The sequence below is a fragment of the Ornithorhynchus anatinus genome, chromosome 13 (assembly GCF_004115215.2).
Source record: "Ornithorhynchus anatinus isolate Pmale09 chromosome 13, mOrnAna1.pri.v4, whole genome shotgun sequence".
Taxonomy (NCBI): Eukaryota; Metazoa; Chordata; class Mammalia; order Monotremata; family Ornithorhynchidae; genus Ornithorhynchus; species Ornithorhynchus anatinus.
Genome location: NC_041740.1, coordinates 6403364 through 6419255, shown reverse-complemented (window position 1 = coordinate 6419255; position 15892 = coordinate 6403364). Strand labels below are relative to the sequence as shown.

General features: G+C 40.6%; 1 protein-coding gene across 1 annotated transcript in view; it reads left to right on the top strand.

Annotated features, from left to right (window-relative positions):
- LMBR1 (limb development membrane protein 1) overlaps positions 1-15892 on the top strand; it is a 108533-nt gene that overhangs the window by 63002 nt on the left and 29639 nt on the right. The window contains exons 6-8 of the mRNA XM_029077776.2: positions 7787-7913; positions 8436-8504; positions 14555-14619. Coding sequence (XP_028933609.1) covers positions 7787-7913; positions 8436-8504; positions 14555-14619 — 261 coding nt within the window. The remainder of the gene's footprint in view (positions 1-7786; positions 7914-8435; positions 8505-14554; positions 14620-15892) is intronic.

Here is a 15892-nt window from a genome sequence, read left to right as displayed (position 1 = left end):
TCTCTAGATGAGCGTAAATGGAAGCAGCGTAGCCTGTAGAAGCAGCTTGGCCTAATGGACAAAGCATGGTCCTGAGAGCCAAAGGACTTGGGTTCTAGTCCCAGCTCTGCCACTTGTCTGCTCTATGTCCTTGGGCAAGTCATTTCACTACTCTGTACCTCAGTTTCCTCAACTGCAAAATGGGGGTTCAATATCTGTTCTCCCTCCTACTTAAGAAGGTGAGTCCTTTGTGGGATAGAGACTGTGTCTTGACTTGATTAGCTTGTATCTATCTACCTTGGGGCTTAGAACAGTGCTTGACACGTAGTAAGCACTTCACAAATATCATTTAAAAAATGTCAATTATTGATTAATCAGAACTCACTCATTATTGAATCAAATGGAGGAAACACAACAGAAAGCTGTTCCAGGCTTCTGGAGTGTTCTAAGAGGAGATGACACAGAATCTGAGCGAAGTTATTTGAGTTAGACTAGAGGATGTGAGTAGGGAAAGATGAGGAAATGCCAGACCTAGTCCACCTTCTAGAGGAGGGTTTTGAAACTGAAAGTGAACAGTTAAAATCTGGTATAGACTTTGCACTTGAAATAAAAGTAGAGATTTCATTTTAGACACCTCTCTCGTTCTTTGCCGGTGTTTGGAGATACCAGTGTTTTACATTTTGGGTGCTTCCATGGTGTCATCTTTTTTGTTCTTTGGAAAGAAGATAGTTTATATGATTACACACTAAGTCTTGGCACATTTGCTAAGCAGTGTAAGTCAGCGACACGACGACTGAACTTCCTAAATCTGAGGTCTCATGGTTTCCTCATACTTGATCCTGGGCCAGTTGAAACCTGTCGTGATGGATCATCTGTTTAGGGAAGGAGCACAGGCCTGAGATTCAGAAGACCTGGGTTCTACTCCCTGCTCTATTGCCTGTCTGCTGTGTGCCTTTGGGCAAGTCACCTCCTCTGTGCCTGTTATCTCATCTATTAAATGGGGATTAAATCATACTCCCCCATACTTAGACTGTGAGCCCCTTAGGGACCGGACTCTGTCCATCTTGATTATCTTATATCTCCCCCAGGGCTCTGTATAGTGCCTGGCACAGAGTAAATGCTTAATTACCATTTAATAAAAAAAGTTTCTATTCTTCCAGTGCTTCTGCAGATGCTGGTAGAATCTTTCTTTCTCTTAATTTGTATTCAACGTAGTGACAGTTATCTAGTGATTAATTAGCCTATGTGCCCCTTTTTGTATATGCAGACCATTTGTTGCAGTACTCCCTAGAGTAGGCATTGGCAAGACCTTTTTGTTACCATGCTGTTTGGATGTGGGGGCCTACAGGAAAGGGTATGAAGCATGTTCTTCCTTCCGAGGAGATTTGCCCCAGTCTAAGAAGCAATTGCTTCTCTTGCGGCTTTTGAATAATAATAGTAATACTAGTAATCATGAACTGAAATTTAAATGCTTACTATGTACCAAGCACTGTGCTAAGCACTAGGGTAGACAGAGGATAATTAAATTGGGCATAGTCTCTGAAGCACATGGGGCTCACAGTCTAAAGACAAGGAAGAACAGGTCTTTAATCCCCATTACAAATGAGGAATTCATACACTGAGAAGATAAGTGATTTACCCAAGGTCTCACCCCAGGTAAATGGCAGAGCTTGGATTAGAACCCATGTGCCCCGATTCTCAGGTCCTTGCTCACACCCACCCTCTCTCCATTCTGCTGTGGCTAGGATTACTGGACCTGGGTTGTGTATCCCAAAGAATTAGCTAAACAGGAGTGTCCACCAGGGAATACACATTGGGACTGGAGAAAAAAGGGGCCAAGGAGCTGAAGCCTCACTAAACCTTGGCACCACTGGGAAAGTCTCACCCCTGAAGCCCATACCGTGACTTGGCGTGCTATCCATCCCCTGACTCATCGGGAGTTGCCGATGCCTGCTCAAGAGTTAGTCAAGCAGTGGTATTTGAGTACTTCCTGTATGCAGAGTACTGTAAGTGCCTGGGAGAGTACAGTGTAACAGCATTTGTAGACATGCTTCCTTGCTTACATAGAGCTTATAGTCTAAAGTCATTTGGAGCACTCTCGACATTAGGTCTCCACTTGCCTGAGGAGCAAGCTGAGTATCTCTTTTCAGCTTTTATGCTTTGCATTGTGCTGTCCTTAAACAGCCACCTCAACCAATTATATATATTGATTGCAGTGTATCTGAGGTAAAATGATCAATGTGATTCTTATTGACCTTAGAAGTGACCTTAGAAGAATATAGTACCAGGTTTGGATTTCTGTTAGATAGTTGCCCTGATTCGTATTGTTTGTCCATTTGCCTTTGGGGCTCTGTTTATTGCTAAGAATCATTCCTTTTGAATCATTTAGTAATTAGAAAAATCTAATAACTTAACCACAAGATGTCCACAAAACTCAGGGATTAATGTGAAAGTGTAAATAATTATAGCAAGCTGTTTAGAACCATAAATCAAACCCACATAGGCTACAAAGTGCTAATTATTAACTATTGAATGCTAGTACAAAAGATTTCTTTTTAAAAATATGCTCTGGTTTTATGTATTTACCAAAAAAAGTTGATTGTAATCACAATCTTAATCCCCATGTTACAGATGAGGCACAGAGAAGTTAAGTTACTTGCGCGAGGTTACACAGAAGAACACACTTGTATTGCACATGCATTCAAAAGGCAAAACAGCATTATCCATGGAGAGTCAGTGTGATGTTAGAGTACTGGCAGTAATGTAATGGTGAAAAAGTGCTATAACAAGAGATTGCTGAATAGATTAATGGCAGTTTTTGAAATCATCACCTCATATTAAAATATGCAACCTTGAAAATAACAAGTAGCCTAATTTACCAAGGGCAAGTCATAGTGTCAGGCAAGTAGGAAAGAATTGTGGCTTCTGAATTCCATACATCCATGGAAAAAGGTTGACATATTAAATAGATGTGTGGGTTGGCAAATGTTGCTCCTTGTTTCAGGAGTGGGTTAGTATACTCTCAGAAGGGGATATTTTTTTCTACCTTTGCCTTAGACCAGATGCTGCCAGGTGAATAAACTATTCCCTGGGAATAAGTCAAACTCACATTCCAGAAGCACAGTTCAGATCTATTGAAATCCACACAAATGAATTCTAGCCTATTAGATTATGTATAACATCTGGCAAATTAAAAACCTGTAAAGCTTTCAAACTATACTACTTGAGGAATGCATTTGAAATTCATTTGATATATCATTCATAATGTAGTAATCATTTTGGGCCCTGCTAAAATTTTCTACTTTTTCTCCAGGGCCCAAATTTGCGAGAAATATTTTGTAAAATTATTTTTAAGAGGTAGCATTGTCTGCTCAGCTTTCGTGTACTAGGTTGTTTCTGGAATATGATCATGCTGAATATTAATGGAGAGAAGCTGCTGGACTGCGAAAGATTAGTCCAATAGTTTTTAATATTTCTTCTTTGAAAATTAAGTCATTTGACAGCTGCAGCATTTTGTGACATTATCATAATATACGTGCATTAATAGTTCATTAAGGTTGTGGCACAAATCTACAGAATGAAAGGAATTTCACACTTGGGAATAAGGCTACTATTATCTAAGGATGTAGTAGAATAGTAATGAGGTGAAATGAAACTCAGCTTGCTTAAACACTTCTTCACTGGCTTCTTGATTATAATTTGTGTTATCGATTTTTTTCCCTTTGGTATTGAATTCAAATACTTTTCCTGATCCCTTTTTTCCATTAAAAAGTGGAATAGTCAGAATACCTGTGCTTAACTATTCTGTGGACAAAATCTGGCCCTGCTCATAATTTACATTCCAAAGTAAATATGGTTTGTTGTCCTTTATTTCTAGATGGATTAAAGTATTTATAATCTGTTAATGTTTAGTACATTTATTGTGTACCTATTTTGCACCATTAGAGCAATAGTAATTCATGATCAGGATTTCAAAAAAATGTACTTATTTAATCACCTGTGTGTTTCCCTCCACAGTTCATGATGTCAACAGGGGAAGGGCGGGGTGGAGAGCTAATCAATTTAATCTCACTAATAATTGTGTGGGACAGATAATGGGAGGAGACCAAGGAAGAGCTAGGGCAACAGATGGTGCAAGGTAAAAGAGTATATATGGTGTTTGATTTAAATTCTCAGTGCAATACTCATGTCAAAAATACAGGCACCACCCAGTCTTCCAATTTAAAGACATTTATATCCCAAAGTGTCACAATGGACATATTGTATCTCTTTCTCACTTTGTCATTGTACTTGTCATTTGTTAAAAACTGGCCATCTAGCCAGGGAGTGTCTAGAAAGAATTGGTGATTGAGAGTGCAGGTATCCAGGTATAGCAGCGTAGCAGGTATCCAGGTATAGGAGAGTGCAGGTATAGCAGCGTGGCGCAGTGGAAAGAGCATGGGTTTTGGAGTCAGGGCTCATGAGTTTGAATCCCAGCTCTGCCACTTGTCAGCTGTGTGACTGTGGGCAAGTCACTTCACTTCTCTGTGCCTCAGTTCCCTCATCTGTAAAATGGGGATTAAGACTGTGAGCCCCACGTGGGACAACCTGATTCCCCTGTGCTTACCCCAGCGCTTAGAACAGTGCTCTGCACATAGTAAGCACTTAACAAATACCAACATTATTATTAACATTATTATTATCCTCTTCCAGATTTCCCTAGAAATTTGGAGGGAAAGGATTGGGGTCTGGAGTAATGCGATCTGAAGAAGAGGGAGAACATGGGGCAAGTAACAGGCAGAATAATGGAAATGGGAATGTACTCCGTCCTCCAACTCTGCATTTCCTCCACCATCCCACTCCAAAGAGGACTTGGAGAATAGCCTGTTTGACTAGAGGAGTGGTGGGGTGAGTGCTAGTGTAGGTGGGTGTCAGGGAGGTATGTTTGGCTGGATGGCACTGGAATCAAAATTTAAGTAGTTTTATTTTTAATGGGAAGCAGAAGAATGGGGTGACCTGGAGAGTTGAGGAGAAGGATGCTGAAGTCAAGTTGGCAGTTAAGGTTGGCGACTGAATGGTAATGTTGTGCGGAGTGGAGAAAGATTGAAGTGAAGAAGGCCTGTTCATAAAATCTTATATGTGAGTGTCTAGTCCAGTCACCAGCTTTGGAGAGGAGGTCTAGGGAAGACATCTGAATTTGTCTTTATTGACCTGAAAGAAATGAAACATTGAGCTAAATATTTTAGCAGGAGGTATAGGGTGTTTTTTTGTTTGTTTGTTTTTGGTATTTGTTAAGCGCTTACTATGTGCAGAGCACTGTTCTAAGCACTGGGGTAGATACAGGGTAATCAGGGTGTCCCACGTGAGGCTCACAGTTAATCCCCATTTTACAGATGAGGTAACTGAGGCACAGAGAAGTTAAGTAACTTGCCCACAGTCACACAGCTGACAAGTGGCAGAGCTGGGAGTCGAACCTATGACCTCTGACTCCGAGGCCCAGGCTCTTTCCATTGAGCCACGCTGCTTCTAAGGGTTGGGCAAAGTGGGTGGGGTTTACATGTAACTGATCTCCCATTATAGATAAACCTGGAATTATCTGGGATGTGCCTCCCTCAGTAAACTAACTAGATTACAAATGGCTTAGAATGTCCACCGTTTTCCCTAACAAGTCTGAAATATGCTAGTCAAAGACCAACCATGGTAATACTCTGATTTTCAAATATGCTTTCCATTTATTTCTCTTTTTTCTTGATTTGTTTTTGTTTCTTATGGATAATATTAAAAAAACTGCTCTAAAAGGCCTCATTTACAGATGGGTCTGTAGCTCACAATTATTACTCCCTTAATTTGTGTTCCCTTCCTTCTTGACAGGTAGGCCACTTGAATGGGAGTTGAGTAAATAGGCAATTAGGCAATTCTTTCTAAAGGTGATTTAAACTTTTTTTTGAGGAATATCAGCCTATTGTTTAGGCTATTGGTTTGATCATTTGATATCTTCTGAGTTACCATGGCACTCATTTTGGTTGTATCTTTGGTGGTTGCCAAAAGTTTACATTCCCAGCTCATCTTTTCTTGAGACCTGCTTGAAGACTCCAAAAAGTGCTTTTAGATTGATAAGTGCTAAATGGATATAAACACTACATCCCCAAAGTTCATCAGGCAGGTCAGTTAATACTACAACCCATTCCACTAGGCAAGATGGTCATTTTGTGAACAGAAGAGCGTGCTTGTGCTAATTAATCCTGAGAGGTTAGCACCTCACAGTTCTTTAATGCGCGCTTGTCAGATGAAGCATTCAGTTTCCTATGTATATCGACATGTATTGCAAGGTGCATGGCTTGGTGGAGTCCTAATTTTGGGGGGAAAAAAATCACATTTTTCTTGAGGGACAAGATTATGACTTGCACCTCTTTCGGGTGTTATCCACCCACCAGGCAAATACAGGTGTGACTAACGCTGTAGTTCCCACTGGTCACTCCCAGGTTTTAACTGTTGGGGTGGAAGTCAAGTGGGATCTCGCACCCAGGATAGGTGTTTAAAAAGTGGTTGGATCCCTTGGGAGGAGGGAGAGATCGGGAGAGTTAACCTTGGAAATGTATCAAGAAAATGCTGTTTATCCTGCTTCCAGGGATACTCCATAGTGATGGCGAAGGGCTTCGTTACCCAACAGTTTTTAGCCGCCTGGGGGATTTTTGATCCTGCAGCAATAGATATTGTTCCTTAGTTTTCTCAGAAATTATTGACACCGACTTGACTTAATTTTTCTGAAATAGCTGAAAATTTAAAATTAGAAATTAACTTTACTCATAATCAAAGTGTTCTTCAGATGCTTATTCCTTCAAACTTATTCTGAATTTCAAATGTAAATGCAACCCAATTTCAGTGCTTGCCAAATTAGATGATGTCATAGTTTAAACCACTATAATTTTAAAGCAACAGTAATTTTCTTCTCATTTAGGTTCTGATTACCTTATTTCTTTTCATGTCTTTTAGAAAAAGCATAATCTGGACACCAATTTTTCTTCCTTGGTGTTGTGGGGTCCAGGGAAGAAAATTTATTTAGTTTTAATGAACAAGGTTTTAACCACTGATCCTTTTGATTGTGAAGTCAGAATTTGTTTTATTGTTTCCAAAATATTGCCAGTTTGTGTTCTGAGGAAATAATCCTGAAAACAAAGGTAGAATACTATTCTGTTGAAAAAAAGAAAAAAGAGATAAAAATGCGTATTCCCAGAATCCTGAACGAATGCCTATGCAGTATAGAACAATGATGTAATCCATGCGATTTAGGCGATTCCAGTATGTGAACAGAGAAAAATGAGCAATTCTTTAGTTGCACACTTGAGGGCCCTGTAGACTGTAAGGAAACGTGTGGAAGCTATTACAATGGGAAATTCGGTCTTAAACTAGATTGGTGCATTGTACCTATATAAGGTTTAATGTGAACTAGGCTATTTGGCTATTTGCCATAATTGGTTTCCATTCCTTTGATTGGAATCATAGATAAAAATTTGCTAATCCACTCTCTCAACTGAAAGTGTTAGGAAAGTAATCCGTCTTTAAAAAATGGCTCTGTGGAATCACATGGGATAAAAAATGTTTTTTTATGGAATCATGAAATTAATGAGAATTGTATTTCCAAGCTTGTCATTTAAAACTCCTTCCTATGGCTCAAGGAGACCAGAGTCCTTACATTATAAAAGCTAAAACCCTTAATTTTTTGAAGATATTCTTTACCCTTAAAATAATTTAATTTTGTGTACCGTGAGCTTAGTTGATTATTGAATGAATCAAGTGTTTGAAATTGTATTCATGATGTGTTTTTCAGGGAATAAGAGCACGCATTTTGGAAACTCTTGTTATGCTAATTCTCCTTGCACTGCTTATTCTTGGAATAGTATGGGTGGCTTCTGCTCTCATTGACAATGATGCTGCCAGTATGGAGTCTTTATATGGTATGACTTTTTTTTTCCTCCTTCAGACCATGTTATCACAGTGTAGGCAGAAACCGTCGATTAAATTTGGTATTGTACTTAGTACAGTGCTTTACACACAGTAAGCACTCAATGAATGCCACTGATTGAAAATTTTGCACTTGAGATATTTTAAAATTCCCATAATTCATTTGTTTCTGGTCTTTGGAATATTTTAAACTGCAAGTATTTTGGCAAATTTAAGAATTGATTTATGTATGCATACTTCACAAGTTTGAGAGATTTTTTTTCCAAACATTTTCCATCATATTTCTTGATATTCTGAAATTCCACTGAAGATTTTTTCTTTGCCCTCACAATTTTGCAATTAGACAAATTACTGTTTTTATTTCCTCAATCATTTTCCAGAAATTTCACATTTGAGTCAACAATTTAATTTAGTTTCAAGAGATCCAAGCAGACAGTTTTACTATTCCCTCCGTGTTTCCATGAGCACAGCATATGTAATGGACTCTGAATAAGTGCAGTTATTTTTTGTTACAGATCTCTGGGAATTCTATCTACCTTATTTATATTCCTGTATATCACTGATGGGATGTTTGTTACTGCTTGGTAAGTATTAATCAGAGTGGTGTAAATTGCCTTCATGTGGTTATTTAACACTAGAGCTCTATTTACCTGAGTATAAAGGAAAAATTAATTATGGCAAGAGATTTCATAAGAATTGTGGTTTCTTCGCTCTTAGGCATTCCTGTTTGTTGGGTATAAAATTGTTGTGTAGCATATAAAGAGGATTGATGTTGAACCTCTTATTTTGTAAAGTGGAGATAACCACTTTACAAAATCTATTCATGTAGTATGTCCCTATATGCCCACATATTGGGCTGCCCTTTGGAAATAGTGGCTGAGCCTCAGTCGAATCGCCAAGAGTTTGGGGACTGAGAAGAAACGTGAAGAAGTCGATTCATCCAACTCCTCCCATCCTTGTTGTCCTGTCCCAGTGCCTTCCCTCATTCCCCCCCCCCCCCCCCGCACTGGTATGACTCCCATCCAACCCCTCCTCACCCCTCACACTGTCCTCTCCGCCCCACCCCCTCTCCCCCACACCCCTGCCAAGACCTGCGAACTCAGTTGTCCCCATGGCTTCGACTGCCACCTCTCTGTGGATGATTCCCAATTCTACCATCTCCAGCTTTGATCTCGCTCCTTCTCTGAAGCCTCACATTTCCTCCTGCCTTCAAGACATCTCTACTTGGATGCCTTTCGGTCACCTCAAACGTAACATGTTGAGAACAGAACCCCTGTATCTTCCCATCCAAACCCTGACCTCCCCTTGATTTTCCCATTCCTCTAGACAGTATGACCATCCGTAATAATAATAATAATATTATTATTAATAATAATTAATGCCCATAGCCTTGGCGTTATCCCTGACTCCTCTCTCATTCAACCCACATATTCAATCTATCACTAAATTTTGTCAGTTCAACCTTGACAGTGTTGCTAAAATCCATCCTTCCCTCTCCATCCAAACTGCCACCACATTAATCCAAGCACTTTTCCTATCCCCCCTTGATTAGTGGAACAGCCTCCTTGCTGACCACCCCCTGCCTTCTATCTCGAGTCCACTCCAGTCCATACTTCATTCAGTTGTATTTATCGAGCATTTATTGTGTGCAGAGCACTGTACTGAGCACTTGGGAGAGTATAATGCAACAATAAACAGACACATTTGCTGCCCACAGCGAGCTTACAGTCTAGAGGAGGGGAGATAGCCATTAACATAAATAAACTACATAAATTACAGATATGTACATAAATTCACTCTGCTGCCGGAACATTTTTCTGCAAAAATGTTCGGTCAATATTTCCTCATTCCTCAAGAACTTTCAGTGGTAGCCCATCCACCTCGGCACCAGACAGAAACTCCTTACCATTGGCTTGAAAGCACTTAATCACCCTGCCCCTTGCTACCTTACCTTGCTACTCCTAATAGTAACTGTGGTATTTCTTAAGCGCTTACTCTCTGCCAGGCACTGTACTAAGCGCTGGCATGGTTACAAGCCAAATGGGTTGGACACAGTCCCTGTCCCATGTGGGGCTCACAGTCTCAATCCCCATTTTACAGATGAGGTGAGTGAGGCTCAGAGAAGTGCCAAAGGTTACAGAGACAAGTTGCAGAGCTGGGATTAGAACCCATGACCTTCTGACTCCCAGGCCCGTGCTTTATCCACTATGCCATGCTGCTTCCTTAGTACTATCCAGCCCGCACACTTTGCTCCTCTATTGTCAGTGAACGTACTACCTCCATCTCATCTATCTCACCGCTGACCTTTCATCCACATCCCGCCTCTGGCCTGGATCATCCTCCCTTTTCAGATGACAGACAATTACTCTGCCCACCTTAAAAGCCTTACTGAAGGCACATCTCCAAGAGACCTTCCCTAAACCCTCATTTCCTCTTTTCCCACTCTTTTCTGTGTCACCCTGACTTCCTCCCTTTATTCATCCTCTCTGCCACACTCTGCCCCTCCTGTCCCCAACACTTATGTCCATATCCATTATTTATATTACTGTCTGTCTCCACTTCTAGGCTGTAAGCTCATTGTGGGCAGGATATATGCCTTTTGTATTGTTGTGCTGAACTCTCCCAAGTGCTTGGTACAGTGCCCTGCACACGGTAAACTCTCAATAAATACGATTGATTATAGTGGTAGCGGTTTGGGCAGCTGCAGTTGCACGTCCCTGCCAGTCTTATTCTTGCCAGGACCTGGAATGCAACAAACAAGTAGACTGGCAAGAATGTAGCTCATTGCCAAGCTCACCCAAGAATTTCACATAGACAACTCATTCTCAGCTAAAGTGACTTGGCAGCCACCACAGTATTTTGGCACCTATTGGTACACCTGTCTATCAGCAGCGTCATCCTTGGGATTTATTGAGCACTTACTGTGTGCCGAGCATTGTACTAAGCGCCTGGGAGAGTACAATACAACAGTGTTAGTCAGCGTGTTCCCCATCCACAACAAGCTTACAGTCTGTGTGTGTATCTGAATCGCTCTCATCTAGTAATTAGATAAGTGGCTCCAGTCATTTTAAACCCTGAACAAGAAGGGCTGTAGTTCATTCATTCAATATTGAGTGCTTACTATGTGCAGAGCACTATACTAAGCGCTTGGAATGTACAATTCAGCGACAGTTAGAGACCCTGCCCAATGAAGAGCTCACAGTCTAAATGGGGGAGACAGCGAAACAAAACAGAACAAAAGAAAACAACATTATCAAAATAAATAGAATCAAGGAGATATACACCTCATTATATACAGTGATACCTCCTGAGCACCAGGGCGGGTATTGCAAAGAGCTGATTTTTTTTTCTCCCAGTGCAGTGCCTTGGTGGGAAACATGAAGCCTAGAAATGCACCCCGGGCCAGGGCTTGACTAGGAATCTCTGGATGGGTTATGTGACTTGGAGGATGGGGAGGTGCTACAGAGCACCTTGATGTGAACAGTTGGCAGGCCCAGGGTGGAAATTTTTGTTAGGGGGCCTTTTCAGCTTCTCCCCACTTCTCAAGAGTCCTCACAGTTTGAGTTCCAGTTTTCTTGACTTCTTAAAAAAAAAAAAAAAGGCATTTATTCATTGTGAGGTTCCCCTAGTTGGTGACTCAGTTATCTTAATGTCGTAGTCAAATCCTGGCCCAAATTAGATGGGTTGCCACCTGTCGAAGTCTGGAAATGCCTTCTAGAGTAAGATGGGCCTTAGGGAGAATCTTCATTCCCTTGAGCTCAGGAGTATTGATGGTTCTTGTAAGAGTGGAATGGGTAGGGGAGAAAAGGAAGGGAGAGGATTCTTTTGGGGATTGGTGCCTGCACTTGCCTGGGACACTGAGTCTGTCTGAGGTATGTATTGTACATATGTCAGTTAAGGTGCAAGTTCAGAGGTTTCCTGAGAAGTCTGGAGAATTACCTCAATTCCCGAGACTTCATCGTAATTCCAGAGATGTGTTAATCCAAGGCAAATCCTTCTCAAGATACTTTTGATTACAACCCAACCAGATCAAACAGGAATCACCCAGAGTAAGAGGAGTCAGGTAACAGACTCAGCCCAGTTCCGGTTTTAATAATAATAATAATTAATAATAATTATGGTATTTGTTAAGCACTTAAGTATGTGCCAGGCACTGTCCTAAGCCCTGGGGTAGATATAAGCAGATCGGGTTGGACACAGTCCCTGTCCCACATGGGGCTCACAGTCTTAATCCCCATTTTCTAGATAAGGTACCTGAGGCCCAGAAAAGTGAAGTGACTTGCCCAAGGTCACACAGCAGACAAGTGGCGGAAACAGGATTAGAACCCATGACATTCTGACTCCTAGGCCTGTGCTCTAGCCACTAGGGTTTCCTTCCCCTCCTGCAGAGCACTTTCTGGGGTCTGTAGCAACAAAGTCGAGCTGAAATGACCTTTTTTTCTCTTTTTTGTTTCTTTTAAGTCAGGCACTGAATATTATCTTTGGGCCTCTCTCATCTGGAACTCAGGAACTCTCAAAGCCATTACCTTAGTCCCCTGACTCTATTAGCTTCCATCTTTCATAGAGTGCCCAACCCCTGAAGCCAACTCACCCTTTTTCCCCACCCCCTCTCCCAGCCCTCCCTGATATTTGCTGACAGCTGCTGCCTCTGAAGTTGGCCCTGTCTCTGCTAATAAAGTCGTTCTTTCTTGGTAGAAGCATGACTTTGGGGAGAGAGCTCCCCAAACCATAAATATATTTCACGTAGCTAGCTTGAGGAAATTAGACTGGTTATTACCTTTTTACCCAAACTAGCCTAGTGTTTGTTGTGCATCTTTGCACCTGTGCTGAAGTGATATCAGCCCTTCTGGCTTTTGTGCTCTTGAGTTTCAATTTTTGCAGGTACATAGGTAATGGTTAAAAGAATGAATAAAAAATTACTATTTTAGGTACGTTCCTTATATTACCAGTCTTCACAGTCAGAGAAAGCACAAAAAAGGCTTTAAAACTCGTATATTCATTAATTGAATGGAAACTGTACAATTGATTTTTTTTCTTTCAAATATTGCATTTCGGCATATCCTGGAACCTGAAATAAAAACATATCCATTTACTGTAAATGCTGCCTTTACTAACCTAAACAAAGTGGGATTTTGAAAATCATTATAAAGTAGGATTGATTGCTACCCCTCTTATTCCTAGGAAACTTCCTGATTTGGGATGTACTGTGGGATGTACTGCAATATTCTTCACACTGTAAACTCAAGTCCCTTCCCCTCTCTCCCAGCAGCGAAACTCCACTCCGCTTCTGTTTTTCATTTTGGTGGTCTGGGTTGTGGATGTGGGGACAGCACCTGTTTGTAGTAATTGTATATAGCACTTTTCTTAAGCAACTGAAAGCAGGCAATGTTCAGTTAACATTGAGCATCCGATTGGCTGGGTAGGAGGCAGTTATCCCAGGTTTTTCAGTGAGAAGACTGAGTCATCAGATCTATTCAGTATACTGTCAGGTCTCCAGAAAGTGGATATTTCATTATACATTTTGGGTAGAATTAGTCAAAGTTCTTCCAACAATGAATGTCTGTCTGGATACACTGGAAGAAACGGTCTTGCTCCTGTGTGCAGCATCAGACATAACATACCACACTGAGTTTTCATAACTGCAAAATACATAGCCTCCTTGACGTAGAAGTAACACCGTGGCCTGCTGGGTAGAGCAAGCATGGGCCTAGGTATCAGAAGAACCTGGTTCTAATCCCAACTCTGCCACTTGTCTGCTTTGTGACCTTGTGCAAATCACTTAATTTATCTGTGCCTGCTGCCACATCTGTAAAATGGGGATTAAGACGGAGAGCCCCTTGTGGGACATGGACTGTGTCCAACCTGATTAGCATCTATCTATCCCAGTGCGTACGTTTAGTGCCTGGCACTAAATACCATTAAAAAGAGCAAAAAAACCCACTAATGGTAAATCAGTTCTCTTCAGCACCTTGATCATGGGAGGCTATTGTGCCTCTAGCTGATTAACATTTAAGCACCCTCTTGATTAAGAGAGTAGGAGCTAAATTCCTCTATTTCTTTTCTGTAGTAGCATGTTTTCAAGTTTCTTATTGACCATGTTTAACATGATTAAATCAAATGGTTTAGATGGTCCATCAAATTTTCCAAAGGATACACGTCTTCTTTTTCTCAAAGCTAAATCCTTCATGTGGAAGTCAGTCTAGACTGTTTTTTTTTCCCAACCAACTGCAGTCACTCTGGGTACTTCAATCATAATCAGCATGTTCAGTGATGATTTCTGCTGAACTTAAAATTGCTTCCATTATCCAACTTTTATTTTCTAGCCGGTATGATAGACCTGCCCTTTTTAAATGAACTCTGGGTCCCTTCGTTTATGCAGAGGTTTTATGTTAGGTGATATATAGCAGCTTGGGCACTATTTTTCCTCACTCCTGTCAGCAGCAGGATTTGTGCTAGGGGTTTTAGTGTACCTGACACAAAAAGAACTAATATAAGTTTAGGTGAGCAATTTTGTAGGGGGAAATATAGCTTCAGTGCGAGTTACTCTGAGCACATTATTTTGATTGAGAAATGCAGAAGTAGTGCCTAATCCATGCTGAAACTATTTTTATTAAGAATACCTCATTCTCTGCAGTATGTACACCAGTTGGGCTTTCACGAATGTTTACGGTGATGGGTCAGCTGTTGGTGAAGCCAACGGTAAGTATTTCATTGCAATTCTTTTAATCTTCTAATCTAAGTGTAATTGCATTTTGATATCTTTCATTTGTCTGTGTAAATTACTTTGATTCCAGATTGCCAGATTTTAAAATGAGGGTCCTTGGTCATGTTTTTGTTTGACTATCCACTTATTTTCTTTTAAATAAGTGTGAGAATCATATTAAAATTTATCCTCTGGAATTGTTTATTTTAATTTTTGGCCTGTGGTTTTTGTAGTCCTAAAAAGCTTGCATTCTTTTAGCCATATGCCACTTTCACCTACACAGTCCCTGTCCTCTAGCAAAACTTAGACCAGAAAGGAACATCAGAAACATTTTGAACAAGCAATAGCTTTTATAGGGCCATTTGCCTGTTTCAGGTCTCAAAGAGTTGATTTCCCTCACTACTGCAAACCAATCAGAAGACCAGCTGCTTCTCCATGTTTCCCTGAAACATTTTCTTCCCATTGGATAGCCACAAGGTCTTAAGCCTGATCTCTGTCAGGCTGAGACCTCAGGTGCTGGGGAAATCCTGATACTTCCTTCACACTCCCTTCTGATTGAAATGGCTAGTTGTTTTTCTCTGGTTGTGTTTCAGGCTTAGCACAGAAGATGGACATTTTAGGGTCTCTAATTGTTTAGACATCTTGGGGATTGTGATTAGCATCATCTGCTTATAAACTATTTAACCTGTTTGGATTTGATTGATTAAATGGTCAAAAAAGTAAGGAGTATAGATTCCTAGAAGGCAGAGATTATGCCACTTAGTTGTACTTGTCCAAGGAAAGTACACGTCTGCTGGGTGACCATGGGCAAATCACTTCTCTGTGCCTCAGTTACCTCATCTATAAAATGGGGATTAAGATTGTGAGTCCTGTGTGGGATAGGGACTGTGTCCATTCTGATGAGCTTGTAACTACCTCATTGTTTAGGACAGTGCTTGGCATATAGTAAGCACTTAACAAATACCATCATCATTATTATTATTGTGTTTCAAAGAATGATTGTTTAAAAAGGGTATAGAGCCACCCAGAAAGCTGTAGGTTTTTACAGTTTCAGCTTTTCAGTGGAAGATACAGGTGTATAATTCATAATATTAAAGCTCAATTTTTAAACTGGAACTGATTTATTCTTGTAGAACTTATAAACCCATTCACCAAATGTTTTATATAAAAAAGCATAATAGCAAGAAGCAGTTTTGGTATTGTGTGAGCTTAATGTTTCAGTGACTCCTTAAGCAGAGCTACTGTCTCTAATTCCCACCTATGTAGTCT